This window comes from Aptenodytes forsteri, unplaced genomic scaffold (genome assembly GCF_000699145.1).
Source record: "Aptenodytes forsteri isolate BGI_AS27 unplaced genomic scaffold, ASM69914v1 Scaffold63, whole genome shotgun sequence".
Lineage (NCBI taxonomy): Eukaryota > Metazoa > Chordata > Aves > Sphenisciformes > Spheniscidae > Aptenodytes > Aptenodytes forsteri.
Window position 1 is genome coordinate 1538763 of NW_008794709.1, and position 19019 is coordinate 1557781.

At 39.1% G+C, this 19019-nt stretch overlaps 1 protein-coding gene across 1 annotated transcript in view; it reads left to right on the forward strand.

The window, feature by feature from the left end:
• NUP153 (nucleoporin 153) overlaps nucleotides 1-19019 on the forward strand; it is a 47332-nt gene that overhangs the window by 25841 nt on the left and 2472 nt on the right. Inside the window, exons 11-22 of the mRNA XM_019470601.1 lie at nucleotides 1450-1596; nucleotides 2338-2390; nucleotides 4877-5009; nucleotides 6583-6720; nucleotides 7709-7801; nucleotides 8041-8131; nucleotides 8420-8536; nucleotides 10156-10770; nucleotides 12697-12891; nucleotides 13467-14309; nucleotides 16024-16392; nucleotides 18119-18391. Coding sequence (XP_019326146.1) covers nucleotides 1450-1596; nucleotides 2338-2390; nucleotides 4877-5009; nucleotides 6583-6720; nucleotides 7709-7801; nucleotides 8041-8131; nucleotides 8420-8536; nucleotides 10156-10770; nucleotides 12697-12891; nucleotides 13467-14309; nucleotides 16024-16392; nucleotides 18119-18391 — 3067 coding nt within the window. The remainder of the gene's footprint in view (nucleotides 1-1449; nucleotides 1597-2337; nucleotides 2391-4876; nucleotides 5010-6582; nucleotides 6721-7708; nucleotides 7802-8040; nucleotides 8132-8419; nucleotides 8537-10155; nucleotides 10771-12696; nucleotides 12892-13466; nucleotides 14310-16023; nucleotides 16393-18118; nucleotides 18392-19019) is intronic.

Sequence of the window (19019 nt, forward strand, 5' to 3'; positions counted from 1 at the left end):
GCCCCACAATTTCAAGAGGATATTAAGGTCCTTGAATGTGTCCAGAGGAGGGCAACAAAGCAGGTGACAGGGCTGGGAGGCACGTCCTATGAGGAGCGGCTGAGGACACTGGGTTTGTCTAGCTTGGAGAGAAGGAGGCTGAGGGGTGACCTTGTTGCTCTCTACAGCTTCCTGAGGAGGGGAAGTGGAGAGGGAGGTGCTGATCTCTTCTCCCTGGGATCCAGTGCCAGGACACGTGGGAATGGCTCAAAGCTGCGTCCCTCAGGGGAGGTTCAGACTTGACATTAGGAAGCATTTCTTTACTGAGAGGGTGCTCAAACCCTGGAACAGGCTTCCTAGAGAGGTGGTCGATGCCCCATGCCTGTCAGTGTTGAAGAGGCATTTGGACAATGCCCTTAATACCATGCTTTATCTTTTGGTCAGCCCTGAAGTGGTCAGGACTAGATGATTGTTGTAGGTCCCTTCCAACTCAACTATTCTATTCTGATTCCGATTCTATTCTATTTACATTTAAAAACAGCAATGGACCATCCTTGACGCAAAACGGGTTTGTGATCTTAAATAAACCACATTTTACTCATTAGAAAGAAGTACTTTTACTCACTTTATAGATGGTACAGCATGAATTTTATTACCAAGAGTTGGGAGATACTGTGAGATTAAAGCTGCATTGTAAACACAGTTTTCTGTTGATACTAATTTAAATAATAGCATGCATCCTAAGTCTGATTCTTCTGATCCTTAAGACTGCAGATGGAGCCTTTGGTAAATCTTGTAGCCTTTTGGGGTCTTTCTTGTTTCACAATTCAGTTAAGTCAGTTTTGCAGAATGTACAGTGCTTTCTGTTAAAAATTAACTCTTGTCTGTGAAAATGCTTTGACAAGGATAGTCAAACCAGTACTTTTAAGTGCATCTAATGCAAATTTAAAACATTGGAACATATTTTAATGAATGAGACTAAAAATTATTTTACAACTTGTTTTGTTTTTTGTTTTGAAAGTGTAACTTCAAAGGAGGAATATGTAGGAAAAATGAAACCCAGAAGCCTGTATAATTAGCTGCTTAACACTTTGAATGTTAAATTAATGGATTAAGCCAGTAAAAAAATATCACAGTGTGGGCAGAGGAGAGGAAAAGATGGGAGCATATTATAGTAACATCAGTTATTTTGATTATAGTAACACAAATTATTTTGTTCATGAAGTTAACTGCTAAATTTTGAAATAGGATTCAGTCAGACTTTGGCTACTTCTGTAGCTTTTTTGATTTCATAACTGGTTTTCTGGTGATTTCCCTCTGCAAGCTAAATGCTTTCAACACTTCCAAATAATTTTCACTGGGTGCTGAGACTGATGGGAGGTTTATAGCTCTGTAACTTTTTTCATCAGTAAATGCTGTGGTAATTTGGGCGGGTGCAAGGATAAACTGATTGCTGCTTCCCTTTCAAAGATGGAAACACAGCATCCACCTGTCCAGAAACTCGTGACACCAAAGGCGATCTCTCTGTCAGTGAGTCGGACCCCGTATTTTAAACCATCCCTGACTCCAGCTACTGATGCCAGCAAAATTCACCAGAGGGTAGATATAAAGCACAAAGTAAGTAAATTTTCTGGACTTACCTGCCTGCTTTTTACAAGCTTGGAATGTCTCTAACCAATTATTCTACTAAGGTGCTCTTTCTTGGCAAAGAGTACCGATAGTATGTTTGAGGTAAGCATTAAGACAGTGGGAACCATTGTGAAAGAGATACTTTGAGGTTTTATGGATTTAATAGTATTTTTGGAACAGTAAGTGGCTGGTGGTTATTTTCAGAACGTGATGATGTGCTATTGGGTTGGGCTGTTCTCAGTGAAAGAATGTTAAAATACAGAAACAACATTTTCCTTTTTGTATGTTCCTGTACACAAGACTGTCACTGATGGAACATGCTGATGTTGTGTATAAACTCTTCCAGGTGAGCTACGGGCTCTGAGTGACGTTTCTGACGATTAGCCATTCTGATCACTTTCTTAATTACCCATTCTGATCACTTTGGTGTAGATGGAGTCTCTGATAAACTTTCCGTAGAACAAGATTGGCATCTCTTTCAGAAAAAAAACCACCCATGGTTCCAATATCAATCTGAATGTAAAAATGACCAGGTGTTAAATCTATGTGCTTTTTAGGCTGGAGATCAAAGTGGATAGTCATAGTGGTTAGGGAACAAGCTTAAGTAGATGAGGTATGTTTAGTGGTATAAATAAAAAAACCCAACACAAAGCATGTTTGTCTTCGCTTTGTGTACAGTTTATAAATACATTCAGATAAATCTTGAAATAAATCAAACTTAACTTGCAGGGCATGAGAGAGAAGAGTTTTCCTGAAGAAAAGCGAGTAATACCATCTGAAAGGTATGACAAATCTATTAATTTAAAACGCTTGAAAGAAGAAAGCTCTCTCCTTTGTTGTTACAGTCTGCATGCCTGTCGTCTTTTGGAAGGGCAGTAACAGTTCTCAGTAAAGGGAATGGAAAACACAGTGAAAAAATTGTATTATGAGAGAGTTTAACCATTTGTGCATCTTGATGTTCATTAGGGGAGCAGGTATTAGTTTCAGCTAATTATTTAATTGCTTGGAGTCTGAAAGCTTTGTCCTAAAGGAATTATTCTTTCTGAAAGATTCTTTATAAGGTGAAGTGGCTTACAGTTCAGGAGTATATTTAATTTTTAGGTTTTTTTAAAAAAAGCAAAAACCTGGAGGAAGATCGTTTTTTAATGTTCCTTCCATGGCGAAGTCAGTTGTCTGCTCTGTGAGTTTGCATGAAAAACAGGAGCCCTTTAGAATCATCTGAGGCCAAATGCCAACTTGTCTCTAAAACACAAAATTCCAGGAGAGTTAATAATTGTATTTCTTCTTGATGAGATTGTCTTGCATTACACTGCTTGCTTGGTTTAGGTAGAATGACTTCACCTCCAGATAATATTGATGGCTCTCCCTTCTGGGCAACTAGTCTTTTGGGTAATGCTTGAATTAAGACAGTTTGCATTCGAAGGATCCCTTTTTTGGAGGATTTGTCCCTTTCAAAGAACAGTAGCAGGGAATCGTATTTTGTTGTCTCTGTGTTCATCTTCCAAGCAATTCTTATGTTACCTTGGGCATTCTTTGGCTTGCAAAAAAACCCCAAACCAACCCTTTGTTTTGGCATCTGATAGTTTCACTTCACAACAGCCACCTTTTCAGGGGTGTAAGAGATTGGCTCTAAGGTTTTGGCATAGGTGCAAACAGATGTTAGGTTTTAATTGTGCGTTTTGAAACTGTTCTAAATTTTCTTTGGTAGAACTCCTTTCTTCTCCATGTAGAAGGGAGATCCAGAAAACTGGTACTGCTTTTTATTTGGTTCACAAGTTTTACTTCTATGTTCTACTTTTGTCTGTAGATTAGATGGTCCTTTTTTTAAAATTCTTTTATAAAGCCAGTCTCTGTTGGGTGTCATGTTCTGGAGCAGGAGCACGACACTGATAAGGAGCAGCTGGTCAGAGTCCCTTCGTGCAGCTAACCTGCAGTACTTTGGTACATCTCTGTTCAGCCTATTACTAGGCTATTTAGTTTTTAAACCTAGGTCAGAACTGTAGGTTGGACTTACTTGCTTGAAGACAGAAAACTGTCTTTGCCCCTTAGAAGTTGACAGGTGTTAACAGAAAAGAGGAATATGGGCTATTATAGACAGGCTATAATTGTCTGAATAAAGCTCTATTTTGACATAAGATTTTTTTCAGAATTCGAATTGATTGTCAGTTTGGATTAGAGAAAAGTGAGCATATGGCCTTAAGGATCTGGCTTCCTCTCAGTGGTTACAGCGCTAAGCAGACTGTTTGCAAGTATCTGACAAGTTTAGACCAATTCTCTTCCTCAGTCTTCTGGAAACTTGACCTGGTGTCTTCCAGTGTGATCAAATGTAGTTTTGTATCACTAACTGCTTGGCTGCAGGATAAGCTTTGATATGGTAATTTTTTCCAGGGATACTTCATTTTGATGCCATACTGCTTTTTATTGTTGTTATTCCCTAGTTGACTTCTGTTTTGGGGTGTGGTGTGGGTTTGGGGGTTTTTTTGTTTGTTTGTTTTGAGGGTTTTTTGGTTTTTATTTTTCTTTTCCCTTCCCACTTGGATTAGGAAATCTTTCTAATCCCACTTGGATCTAGGCTTTTGTAATGAACAGAGAAATGCCTTTGTATGCCTTACAAAAGAGATCTGTATTCATGTCTGAAAAGACTTCTGGAATGTTGGCACACCCCAACACCTCTGCTGCTTCTGCTGATGGCCCCAGGAAAGCCAGAGCTGCTTCTGAAGCTTTTGCCATATTATCTTGCCACGCAAGTTTAAGCCTCTCTATTCATGTGTGGCTCCTGCACTCCTTCTCCCTCTCCCTCCCTCCCCCCCCTTCCTCTCTCTCTCACAATATATATTTTTAGTTGTTCTTTTATATCCCTGCAAAGATACATGCTTATCACAGAATCAGAGAACTGACAGTCGAAATTTCCACTGTCTGGACTATTGAAAGGAAACATTAGAAAATAACAATCTAAATCAGTTGTTCTATTTCAGGTCTTCTAGCTTAGTCATCATTCATTTATGGATGTTGTGACTGTTTCTTATGTATGGCCTTCTCATTGCTGCTCTTACTAATGCAGCTTTTGCTGTTTAGAACATCAGGTATTTACCAGCATTTAGCAACTTGTGGAACAGTTTTTTCTGATTTCGATTAGAAGGTGTCAGTTCTAGGACTGATAGTGGCTAGAATAGCTTGAAACAATTAGTTGATAAGTTGATTTTTTAAATTTTTCCTTTTCTTTTCTCCCCCCTCCTTCCTCAACCTATGTATTGTTATTCTGTGCCAGCAATTTGACCTACCCCAAATTTGGTACTCCTGCATCCAACGGTCTGTCTCCAGGAGGAGGAGTGGGTGGTGGCGGCAAGATGAGAAGGGAAAGAGGAGTACACTATCTATCAAAACCTGGACAAGAACAACAGGTAAGGGACTCTTAGGTTAATTGCTCTCACTGAGGTTACTGAAGTAACTAGCTAAGTATGCCAGTTTTATTGCCTCATAGTAATTTATAATAATGCCACTTCAGTTTTGTGGGTTTTTTGCTGTGGGTTTCAGGGCAGGCTCCAATTTATTTATCTGTTTAAGTGCCTCAACTTTGGTTTTATATTTTTGAAATCTTTAGTCATATTATCTTGGAGATGCTTCATGCTATAAAGTTTCTCATTAGCAGTTGAAGGAATGAATCTTGGTGGAGGTTTGTAGAGGTTTTTATAAAGGAATGATGTTTGAAACAAGTGCCAAGTAAGTAAACAAAGTTTATTTAATTTGTTATATCATAATTAAGGCATGTAGAAAGATATAGGCCAAGAGTCTGAAGCAGAAGACAGTGTTCTGCATGTCTGCTAATGATCATTCACAATTTTTGGCACTTAATCAAACTCATTGTGAGAGGGTTTTTTCTTGTTTTAATGGGAAAAGTCCATTTAATAAAACTATGGTCATGACTATCCTGAAGATTTTTGTTCTGATTCGATGTTACGTAAGCTGCCTACTACTGGATCTTAAATATAAAAAATTTAAATCAGTCTTCTGGCTGATGCAAAATGAAGAAATAGTAAATACTGGAGAATGTTTCTCTAATATAAGTGGTCTGAATATCGGGGTCCAATAGACTCTTCAAATCAAAACTGTGAAAGATGTGAGCTGTAGGATACAGTGACTCTGCTTAGTCACTTCTGGGTAGATCTTGGTACTACTGTGCAAATTGTGATTAGATTGGCTATTCCCATTTAAACCCTAACTAATCTAATCTTGGTAATCAAATAGTTTAAAAGGCAAGGGTAAGACCAGAAGTTTCTAAGGTACACTGGTTTCTGAGTTTTAAATTTGCATCCTGATACATCATATAGACTAGATTTACTGGAGTATGATCTTCTATGCTGCTAGTCAGACTTTCTTTTTTGGCATTTTGTGCTTTGATTTGGTTGGGGTTTTTGGTACTCTAAGGAACCCACGTACTTCTTTAAACATTATCTTTTTCCAAGTTGACTGCCGTGGTGACTTCAGAAACTTTGGCAGCTGTCCTGCCTAATTTTGCAAGAGGAACACTTTCTCATTTGTCTTGAGGGTGTACTCTTAATTGAAGAGATGAGAGGATAGTTAGAAAGGATGATGTTTCTCTAGATCTTTAATAACTAAAGTACAGAAAACAAAATCAAATCTGATCTGTGCCCCTCTCTGTTCTGCACAGGTAACAATTTTGAGCTAGCTTTCAGTATTCTTACTGGACAGGTGATGAATGTAGTATCGCATGGAAACAGGCCTGCCATAAATTAAAATGATGTGGCAGACTGAGGTGGGGAGGGTAGGATTCCTTTTGAAAACTTACTTTGTCTTAATCTATAGATCTCTCTGTTATATTTAACTTTGTTAAGAAATTAAGGGTGGGACAGCGTGAGGAGGTATTATGCCTTGTAAAAGAGAAAAACTAAAATTTACAACTTCTTTAAAGAAAGAGAAAAATTAAAATTTACAACAATTAAAATTTACACCTAGGAAGTAGAGGAACCAGTACTACCCAAAGTACCCCTACCCATCAGTACTGCATCGCTGCCTTCGTTCAACTTTAGTTTTCTTGCCAGTAGTACTGTCTCATCGTCACCAAGCACTGTTTCAACAGCGGTGATGAACAAGGTAAATCTTTGTTGTATATCGTGAATACTTTTTTAGGATGACTATACATCTGCTTTGTTGCATGTTAATTTCTTCTGTGGTGCTCATGAAACTAACCAACATTAGTTTATATCCTGTTGAATAAATCAGGGTTGTATTCCGATTTGGAGGTGGGGGAGGCATAAAGTTTTTGATTTGGCCTCTGTCCGTCTTACACTTTGCAGACTTCTAGTTAACATAATTGTATAACCGCTTCAAATGCTATGGCGGTTTTGTTGGGATTTTATGCCAAGTTAAGTTACTAAATTAGAGGTAGCATTAACGGTCATATAAGCCTAGTGTAGAATATGAGCCTAGGATGCAATAATTGGATTATTACTGCAGTAAAATAAACATTCATCTGTTCCGGAGTACTTGAAATATTTTTGTATGTTTTGAAACAGATATCTGCTTTAACATGTTGAGGTCTTTGCTGAAGCCCTGACTACAATTGATCTGAGTTAGTCTAAGGTTCTTAAGCTGCCTGGCCTGCTTTCCCATATATGTAATATATTCAGATCTAAGTAGCATCTCAGTTTTTTCTCTTGGTTTATGGGATTTGGTTTTGATGATACTGTACTACATGCTCACTTGCAAGCTTCACTTTCTTTTATTACAACTCTTATCTGTGGATTAGAAATAAATGTCAAACATCAGATTTCCCAACTTCACTGCAGAACGTCTCTTAGATAGTGAATTCAGGTAGCTGCTATTGTTTCGCCAGGCTGTTAGACACAAACATAAAAACCTTAAAAAATACAAAAATACAGGTACAACCAGCAAGTAATGTTGGCAGTCCTGTGTTCAGATTTTCATCTCCAATTGTCTGTGGATTAGAAATAAATGTCAAACATCAGATTTCCCAACTTCACTGCAGAACGTCTCTTAGATAGTGAATTCAGGTAGCTGCTATTGTTTCGCCAGGGTGTTTTTCTTTTAGATACAAACCTTAATTCTTTTGAAAATACAGGTACAACCAGCAAGTAATGTTGGCAGTCCTGTGTTCAGATTTTCATCTCCAATTGTGAAATCTACTGAGGCGGAAGTGCTACCTCCATTGTCTGTGAGTAAAATAAATAAAGCTCAACTTTTTCTCAAGGCTTTAGTAGAATATTGCAGAACAATAAAGCAGAATTGGCCCTGATAATGGGGAAAGCAGGTATATAGGTTTCTGGCTTATAATTTGTCGTCCAGCATGTATACCAAAAGTTTGAAGACTGGATTTCAGTTTATTATTTGTGTGTGAAACTTGATTAAAGTTTCTTTAGTTTCAGAATCTGAAAAAATCTCTCTTTTTCACAGCAGATTGGGTTTACATTTAGTGTTCCTGTCGTAAAATCAGCAGAGCTTTCTGGATCCAGTGATACACCAGTGACGTCCTTACTTACTCTAGGTAACAGAAATTTGGGCATTTCAGATCTGAAGTGCTGATTTTCTTTTTTCTGTATATTACATAGTAAATCTGTGCTTTCTGAGCATATTAGCAATTCCAGGCAAAGTGTGTTTTCAGTGATGGATCTGCTTTTAACCAGACTGTAATTATAAACTGTTGTAAACAAGGTAGAATTTTGAAGATTCTTACATAAGAAGCATGAAACTTGGAAATTCTTGTTTCTAGCAAATGTGAATATATTTTAAGTGGATTTCTTTGTGAAAGGTGTTTTTTGTTTTGTTTTTAAAGATACCGCCACTGTAAACAGCACCAGCAATAAGAAGGAAAAAGAAGAATATGATGGCCCCTCCAAACCTGCGAACGTCTTAAAGGAAGGAAGTGTGTTAGACATTCTAAAAAGCCCTGGTGAGATAATGAACTCCTTTTAAAAAGATACTGCAAAAAATATGCTAGCATATACCTGCATTGATTTTTAAAAAACCCACCACCACCACCACAACAACAACAAAAACCCCACTTTGTCACAGTTAATGCAATATTAGCTATAAATACAAACATAGGAGAGCATTACATTAAACGCTGCATCTGTTAGGGTTGATCTCCCCTTCTGTTCTAAGTGGCTTTTATTGCTGAAAGGAAAACTGCAACTTCAAACCAGATGCATTGCTTCTCCTTTATGTGTTAGGATGTAATTGTAAATGAAGTATAAAGAGAATTAGTCAAATAATCAGTGTTTCATTTTAAATAAATAAAGTTTATGGAATTGGAAATAAAATGTTTGTAAAATGCTTTACAAATATTCCTCTCCCACCTTCACCATCTCTGAAAATTAAGAACAGTAAAGACAGTTTAATTCCTAAAGATGTTTCAAAAGCTGCAAATCTTTTGGCCTTGAATGATGATAGTTACTATGGGTTCAAATTTTAAGTAGAAGTGGGCTGTTTCACTTTAAAAACCCTTTTCTAATTTTTATTTTTAAGTAATTGCAATTGTTTTCAAATGTTTAATAAAGTGCGTGTGTGTAGATGATGTTTTTTTGTTTTAAGAAGGAGGACTTTATTGAATTTGCTCTTTTCCCATAAGCCTTCAGTTGCATCAGGACTTTTTTTTATGAAGTGACAAATCTATATACTTCTTAAGAAGACAGCGCCTTTTTATATTGGAAAGAGCTAAGTGAGAGAAAATACACTGTGCGTTTTGTTTAAGGAAAGTCCTATGAGTGAAGTGACATTAATTTTCTTTATCAGTTTAAGAGAAGCAGGTTCTAAATCCACACTGTTCAAAGACTCCACTTCTGATAGAAAAAAAAAAACCAACCCCAAAACAACAACAACATAATAATAATAATAAAAAACCAAATGCTTTATTTTAGCTTTACAAGTAATTGGTGCTGCTATTTAAGATGCATTGCCGTAGCATTTTCTTTAGTATTTCCGTATTGGTGGTTCTTGTTTTCTGTTAAATTAAATTTCTTTGAATAAGGAGTTGGCCTGCGTCCAGTGCATTTTGCATAAAGATTATAGATAGCAATTGTTCTGTTGTCTTAATTTTTATTCCTTAATTAATGCTCAGTATCTGTGGGGAAATACCATGTGGATTGCTGCTCCAAGTACCAACTGCTGTACAGCTACTATGGCAGAAATAGCTTTAGAAATTTGATTCGATTTGGCATGGTGTCTTAAAATGAAATTGGATTATTTCTAGTCCGTGACGGACAGTCAGCTTTCAGTACTCTTTGTTCACGCTTGTACTTAGCAGTGAAGATTTGTATTAAAAACTTTCTTGGAAATGAAGAGTTAAATCAAGCTTTAAATAAATGTTCTGTTGTGTCCCAGTGCAGCATATGAAATTTCATCCCTTTAGATAAGATTTCCAGGGACTTCCTCTTGCAGTTAGTCGGAATGTGTAGTTGTAACCATTGGCACTTGGTTTAAATTTATGCTGTCTAGTATTGTAAGTAACTTACATGTAGTGAGGGTACTGCTTTATCAGTAAGATCTCTTCCTGTTTATTTTTTTTCTTAGGCTTTACGTCGGTGAAAACACACTCCTCTACATCTGCACAGCCTGTTACAAGCACAGTGGTCTATACAAGGCCTGCAATAAGTAGTTTTTCTGCAGGTAAAGACACCTCTAAACAAGCATCCCCGTTTTGGCAGTCTGACACATACGACCCAGGTCTGCAAAACAAAACTACAGATGGCAAATGTGTAACATGTCAAGCTGCTAAAGTGTCAACAGTTGAGAGTACGAAACAGACAGTAAGCTCAAGTCAATGTGTCACCTCTAAGGTAGCAGCCCCTACAGCAGGGACATTGGGCTTTGAAGACAAATTTAAAACCGCTCCCCACACATGGGATTGTGATACCTGTCTGGTCCAGAACAAACCTGAAGCTACAAAATGTATAGCATGTGAGACACCAAAGCCTGGAACAGGAGTAATGCCTGCTCTGACATTGCCAGTGGTCACAGACAGCTCGGTGACAGTGACATCCTCCTCCAGCAGCACTGACACAACAGTCACTCTGGGGTTTGGAGACAAATTTAGGAAGCCAAAAGGCTCTTGGGACTGTGCGGTGTGCCTTGTATCAAATAAGGCAGAAGACAGCAAATGTGTAGCTTGTCAGTCTGAGAAACCAGGTGCGTTCTTCTCTTTTCTGTTGTTTCAATCTCAGCTTCTGTGCATTCTTTACGGAATAAAATCGCTTGCATATAAAAAATATTTTCAGCAGCATGGCTGTATGCCAGACAGGATGGATTAGTGCCTGTCTGCAAGAGTGGTTACAGGCACTTTTGAGGTCTCGGCCCAGATTCCAGCCTGTCACATGAATTGAACTGATTGTGAAATGTATTAGTGCAGAGCTGAATTGAAGCAAATATACCCTGCTTTGCAGCTGGTGAGGAAGGATGACTAAACCGGATGCCTTAATTAACTTAAAACCAATTCACTCATTTTCATTGGGGAAAAATGTGACCGCCATAGAAAGAGTTAAAAATTACTGGTTTTCTTCTGTTTCAAGACATAAGTAGAAACGGTATTTACAGAACACGGCCAAAAATGTCTCCACTCGGCATTTGTGTGTAACTGAGCAGAGGTATGAAGCCAGACTTCAAGACAGTGTAGTCTTTAACTAGTCGTATTAAGCTAAAACAAAACTGTATGTACACCTATGCCTATGAAGGCCAGTGGTAGCCTTCCAGAACATGGGTGACCTTGTTCTGGAAGGTCAAGGTCCTTCCAGACCTTGGAGAGGTGGGCACCTTCTTCAGTGCAGCGCTGGGTTGTTTCCCATTATACATGATTGTAATTGATTTTGAGTGTAGTAAGTGTATTGGTTTTAAAGCACAAATAATTATTTTAGTGTTAATTTTCTTTGGCTGTTAACATCATTTAATATACTATTATGTCAAAAAACACCTTTGCAAAAATATCCGGGGGGGGGGATCCAAGATGGACTAGATTGGGCTTTTGTAATCATCCAGTACAGTAAGGGTGACATTTCTTCAGATAAGATAATGCATTTCAGAGGGAGCTTCTTTTCGTGGACTTTCAGCCTCAGAGTTGTCAGCTGGCACTTTTGCCTGAGACTCTAGCCATTGCAAGGAGGAATTTTGGAAATGTGAGGGGTTTGCCATGACCATCGTGGTACAGAGAATCGCACGGTTATATTACATCTGTCAAGGGGAAGAGTGAGGCAAGTAAAATGGGAGGATAAAAATTCTCTGGATGTGCTGTGGAAGAGAAGACCCATTCCTGCCTTTACTGGTCTGAATTTGAGACATTATCTTCTGCCTCTCTCTTAAATGCCGCCCTCAGTAGTTTAAATCTCTAGGTGAACATGATGATTATGTGATGCTTTTGTGCCTTCTGGATGTCGACTTCAGTCCTCACGCTGGAGCTGAAGTTTTCTGTTGGGGTGCAGCATCAAGTGACATCTCTTCCTTTACGGGGGAGAAAAATCAGAAGGCAAGCATTGTCTTTTGGGCCTCTTTATGGAGGTTTCTGCTGCTGTTGAAGACAGTCTAGCTTGTGTAGTGAACCCCAGAGTTGTGGGTTTGGAAGCTTTGCGTTCCTCTCTGTTTGGTGGGGTTTTTTTTTTGTCAGGATGTAGTTTTGAACATGTCTGTCTTTGGGATTTGGTGATGAATCATTGTGGTAAATTCTCAGCCTTGCATCACTTTACAGTGATCATTAACTTGAGTGGCGCTAACTTTGACTATGGGTTACTCATGTCACCAGAAATTCTTCTAGTAGTTTTAGTTGAGTACAGTACCTTTCATTTACATCTGAAATAGGCTATGTTGCTGTATTGTATGAACTGCTGTTTAAACGTCATTGGTTCAATTTGTGCTTAAAATCATATCTAGATTATAAAGAAGAATCTAGGTGTTTCTATTGTTTGCATTCTCAGATTGAGTTTGACTGAAATTAACTTGTAGTTTGATGGTTTTTTACTGTTACGCTTCTCCGCTTTGTAATTCAGTGAGCATTTAAGAGTTTCTTAAAAAGTTCGTGTTCACTTTATCGTTTAAGCAGGATGATTAACTATCTTGCTTATATCTCAGGGAGTTCAGTGCCTGTGACCAGTAGCAGTGTTTCTGCATTTTCTGCTTCTTCTGGAGGATTTCTGGGTTTAGACAAATTCAAGAAGCCTGAAGGAAGCTGGGATTGTGAGGTCTGCTTGGTCCAAAACCAAGCAGAAGCCACAAAATGTATAGCCTGTGAAAGTGCAAAGCCAGGCACCAAAGCAGAGCTCAAAGGTAATACTTAATCAGAAAAACAAAGGTGTGCGTTCTGCAATTTCTTTTTTTTTTTTTTTTTTTTTTTTTTTTTTTTTTTTTTTTTTTTTTTTTTTTTTTTTTTTTTTTTAAGTACAATTATTTTTGCTACAATTATTTTTGCTTTGAGGTATGGCAAAATTGTTCATTTTTCCTCTAGGAATATTGCTTACGTAAGGTAATGTGCCTATGTTTCCACACCCTTTCCCCAGAAAAAGATGATGCTTTGTAGATAAAAGCTTGTATTAATGACATAGTTGTTCTTTACAAGTCTTATGTGTTGTTCATTTGGAGTTTAGACTAAAAGCATGGTCTTTGAAAGAAGCTAGCCATATGCTTTTCAAAGCCAGGCGGTAGATAGAAGAATACCATTGCGAAAAGGTGTATGTAGAGAGGAAGTGTGGAGTTTTCTTCTTTGTTTTGTGGTTTGGGGTTTTTTTGGTTTTTAAACAGTTTTGACTCCCAGAAGTTCAGGACTAGAATCCCAGCCATGTAGCTGAAGCCTACGTGTATTACATCATATATTGCAAACTTAACATTATTACTTATTTCTGCAGGTTTTGGTACTGCTACTGTGTCCACAAATGCTGCAATGCCATCATTTACATTTGGTGTCCAGTCGTCCTCCTCCGAATCTTCTCATACATTGAGTAGCACAGGAGATTTTAAATTTGGAGAACAAGGGAGCTTCAAGTTCGGCATTGCATCTGAATCTGCATCCTCCAACACTGTGACTGGGGGATTTAAGTTTCCTACTGGTTCAGGGGACTTCAAGTTTGGAGTTTCTTCCTCAGACTCTAAATCAGAAGACAGTAAAAAAGAAGGTAAAAGTAACAGTTTTACCTTTGGACTTCCATCTACAAGCAGTCAGGCTCCTTCAACATTTCAGTTTGGGACAGCGAGCCTGGGACAGCAGGAAAAGAAAGAGGAACCAGTTTTGGGAGGCTTTGGTTTTGGCACGAGTTCTACTTCTTCCATAGCTACCAATGAAAATAAAACCGGAGTCAGTGGCTTCACTTTTGGAACTGTGGCAGAAAAGGAGGTAGCATCACCTGCTCTTGCATTTAAGAAGTCAGATGAGAAAAAGGATGAAACTCTTTCCACGAAGGGAGGCTTCTCTTTTGGCAGCGTGGAGTCTGCACCTGCCTCACAGTTTGTTTTGGGAAGGACAGAAGAGAAACAGGAGTCTGTCACTTCTGCTGCTCCATTAGCATTTGGAAAGAAAGCTGACAACGAAGAGCTAAAGGCACAACCTATCTTTTCAGCTGGGACGGCTGAGCATACCAAAGAGGAGAGCACAGCAAAACCTATATTCAATTTTAGTTTTGTTAAACCATCGGAGAAGGAAACTGAGCAGACAAAGCCGTCTTTTGCATTTGGGGCACAAACCAGTACTTCAGGTAAACGGAACATCTTTTGTCTTCACTTGTCTGCTCGTGTCCATCAAATAATACCTCTGAAGCCATACTGGACAAAGTCTATGGGATTTGATATATTCATGTAGTAGAGCTTTAGAAAAGCCTTAATTATGCCCTGCAGCCTGTCTTCAGTTCTGGTTGGTTTGTAGACAACATGCAGCAAGTCCTTTTTAGATTTCAATGAGTTTTCAATGAGTTTTAACACTAGGTTTAGACAAAAAAATCGCCACACCTCAAGGAACCTGTACCGCTTCTGTTATGAACACAGAAGCTGTATATGCTCAGTGGTAGCAGCACAGCTGGTGATAAAATCCGTAGTATGGTGCAGTATAGAGGCCTCATGCTAGCGTTGTTTTTCATAGTGAAAGGGGGTGAGAGAGGGAATATCTCATTCCCATGTCCTTGCAGCTATGCTGCAGGGTATACTGCTGTTTCTCTACTGCTACAAAGGTGTAAAAATCACTTCATAGCTATTACACAGTTTGGTATTCCTTTAATTTGTTGAAAGTCTGCAGTGGAGGATTAAAGTTTCTCAGGGGTGATCGCTCTGTGGAAAACTTCTGGTTGTTAAACTCCATTTGTATGACTTAGCAACTGTGTTCTGTGTTTCAGAGAACAGAATTAGTTTCTAACTTCTGAAGTGATACGGAAAAGGATATCAGTAGGTAACCCTGAATAAAAGCAATACATAGGGTTATACAGGTTTTAATCGCAGTATTCTTAGGTTGAACTGCTACTGAACAGACAAGTTTTTGGAGGATTGTGGGCTTTGGGGGAGGGGAGACGGGTGGGTGGGTCGAGAGTTTTGAGGTTGGGTTTGTTTCGGTTTGTTTTGTTGGGGTTTTTTTTCTACCTGCCAGGTAAAGTTCTGGAGTTTGGTTTAGTCGTGGAAATTTGATGAAGCACCTTGTGCAAAAAGGAAATTTTAACAAGCATTCTGAAGAATCAATAGTCCCTTAAAAATGGCATAGATGAAAAGGGGCTATAACTTCTGGGAAAAAAAATAGTGGGAAATTCAAAACAAGATCACAAATTAATAACAAGAATTGGACCAGCAGCTTAGGGAAAGCTGAAGAATGACTGACTTTAAAAGACAGCTCTATTCTAAGTGTGTAAAACTGCACTCAGTACTTTACAACAATGGTCTTAATGGAGGGTTGTTCTTTGTTGCTCCTAAAAGCAGGTCTTGCAGGTGCTTAAGTACAATGAACTTAGCTCAGAAGAGGACGGTAAACTTTGCTTGACGTAAAGCTGTAGGCGAAGGGCTATATTTTCGAACAAGCTACAAATGCAACTGTATCACTGTGTTTTTCAATACTCCATTGAGCAGAGCCATAAAACTGTTACAGGTGATCAATACTGTTCTTCTAAGAACATCTGAAATACGTTTTTGTTTGAAGAGTTCAGAAGTACTGGTTAATACTGGTTCAGGTAACGACAGCCAATGCTTAGTGTTTGTAACCAATGAAGCCTAGACTGCAGTGGTGTCGTGGTTCTTCACAATTCTTCCATTCCTTCAATTGTGGATGGCAGCAAGCAGCACATTAAATCCGGATCTTAAGTAAGCGACAGTAGCTGGGATAGTAGTTGAGGTGTCATTCAGGACTGCCCTTTGTACGGTGATTGAAACAGGAGTCTACTTGCTGTACTTCGTTTGGCATTTCTGTGGTGGTTTATGTACTGTTCTTCCTTTCAGATCAAGGAGCAGCAAAGCCGTCCTTCAGCTTCTTGAGCTCGAGTTCCTCCAGCACAGTCGTACCCACCACTTCAGCCAACAGCAGCAGTGTGTTTGGCAGCGCCATCTCTTCCTCAAATCCTCAGCCAGTTCCCGCTCCCTTCGTGTTTGGACAACCCAGCAACACTGTGAGCAGCTCTGTTTTTGGCAATTCTGCAGAATCTGCAGCATCTCAGTCATTTGGCTTCTCTCAAGAAAACAAACCAGCAACCACATCTTCCAGCACCGGCACGGTGCTTACTTCATTTCTCTTTGGTTCGGGAGCCAGCAGTACCAATGCAGCAAATTCAGGCTTTACCTTTGGAGCCACAACCACATCAAGTTCAACAGGTACATTTTAAATAGATGCTCTTCTCGTTTTTGCAGTTACATAGTGGACCAAGGAAGTACTGTTTCACTAATATTTTACTTTGGAGAATATGTAGGCCAAACGCATGGAAGTAGAGAAAAATACTGAGCATTTATATTCAACAATACAAACTGGGGCTCAGTTTTTCACAGACAGTCTGGGAAATACAGTTTAGGAATGAACTGGCAGTGGCGTTGTTTTATGCAAAAGACAACCCTTTATTGGATTTCAATTTGTATAGGAACTTTTCACCAGGAGAATGATAGTTTCTTTCTTCTCACTATCAGTCCAGTGCTTACGGTTAGAAGTCAATGAATTACAACTTTCCTGGTTTTCCTCTCCCGTACCTGAAACTCTCAAGTGTTGTAAATAACGTCAAGATTTGCAAAATCTTTCCTTCACAAGTATATATAAACACAGTACCTCTGCATGCAATTGCTGCTGCTTAAGGATTGGTTTCTAATAAGCATTATGGCCAGCGTTTGTTAATTTTCTAGCAATTTAGAGAAGACAGAGATAAGTTTCTTCATGTTTTATGTTCGGTACCCCACTGCATGAGTTTAGCAGTATGACACAAGACTAAACCCGCCAAATCATCTGTATTCCTGCTAGCCTAGCAGTATGTTGGAAACAAAATCGAACCTGTGAGGAAGAGACTTCATCTAGTTTGATCTGATTCCTTAACCTTGTCATTCGCAGAAATTAAATTTGCACACTTTTTTGTGTATCAGAAACAGAGAGAAAACAGTCCTAAATTATAACAACCAGCAGATCAATTTAACCTGCTTACAAATCAGTAGCTTTCAGTGTCATTTCAGTAGTAGGCGACGCCATATTTCAAACATCTTCACAAAGGATTTTTTTTTTTTAATGCAGAAGCCTGTATTAACTTTTAGCGTGTATCTGTTCATCTTCTTGGAAAGAAAAACAGTCAGCCATTCCAAGCTATGGTGCAATAGAGGGTATTTTCTGTTGCGTGAAGGCTGCTTAAGTTGCATTAATAGTGCTGTTTAAAATGTCCCTTTTTGCGTAGCAGATCTGCTGTGTACGTTCAGAGTCACTGTTCAGCCACATATTTTTGTTTCGTTCTTTCTGCTGGCCATGCAGAACCAAAGCAGCTAAACGAATGCGCTGGTTGTCTGTTGATGTCACGTAGAGAATTACTCTGCTAAACTGAATTTTTTGAGTACAGAGAGATCACTGCAAGCTTGATTTGGCCTCCAGAAGTTGATAACGGTAAACACTCGTGCAGGGAGGGGTGCAGTTGCTGACAAGAAAGATTCATGTTCTCCTGATCCTAATAAATCGAGAGCTGTATTTTGCACGTCTGAAAATACAATTTGAATGAATATTCTGTGTGTGTGATATAAACAGCTTTTAGTAAATACAAATTAAAACGTACTATTTGTGGGAATCTGTTTCTAGAACATGAATGTTAACGCAGTAATTTGAGTCTAGACAACCAATGTGTTTGAGATTTAATTTTGTCCCACTCTCTTCATAAACTTGGTGTTTCTCATCTTACTTACAAGAGAAGGTGCAATTCCTCTTGTGGCTGACGTGGTATTTGTTTTATATACTCACACAATTAGTTTGAAATTAAGATGAGTATTCAGCTACCAGACTTGGGAAACATTCCTAGATTCATTCTTGCGGGGCGGGAAAAAAACACCAGCATATACTGACATTTCTCTTCTGTTCCCCGAGGGTCGTCCTCTTCGTTTCTGTTTGGCTCTGGGCCTCCAGCGCCTGCTGCCGGCCCAGCATTTGGCGCCAGCCAGCCACCAGCATTTGGCCAGAGCCAAGGGTCCAGCCAGCCAAGTGCTCCAAGTTTTGGATCGCTGTCGACAGCGTTGTTTTCAGCTGGCGCTCAGCCTGCTCCTCCTGCCTTCGGCTCGGTGACGAGCAGCACTCAGCCCTCTGTGTTTGGACAGCAAGCGACCCAGCAGCCAGGTTTTGGCTCTGGTACCCCCAGTGCTGGTGAGTGCCGACCATCCTCTTCCCTTTTGGTCTCAAAGATTGTGTATTTTATTTTATTTTTCATGAAGCGCACCTTAAATTATACGGAGAAAGATGACTTCTGCCTTGCGCACATATTTAAGAATAATCCTCCATAAAAATAATGGCTACAGAGTTAAGTCATTTGTATCTCACTCCTGCCTCTGGAGGATGTGCCACAGGTGTATGCCAGCCTCACAGCAAGCCGCCTCCACAGGACACTTAGCAGGCACGGAGGCTGCAACCCTACCGCTAAACGTTGGGGTTTATTTTCTTGAGAAATCTAGTGATTAAAAGGAAGCGTTGAAAACCATGGAGTATTCACTGGTGAGATTGTACAAACCAGAATGGCAGAAGCGCTGCAAAATTACTATTTGTGGATTTGTCAGAGTAGTTCTTAGTTATCTGACTTCGTTAACAGGCTTCGGCAATTTATTTGGATTGGGGGCTTTGTTGTGCGAGAATATGGTCAGAATTATTTTTAAGCGTTTATGGGTTAAGACTTTATTTAAAGTTCTCTTTACTAATGAAGTATAAAATACCGTGGGAAGGGGGCAGAGAATGATCCTTATAATTTAAGTGTAAGAAGACCTGTTCCACGCTAGCAATT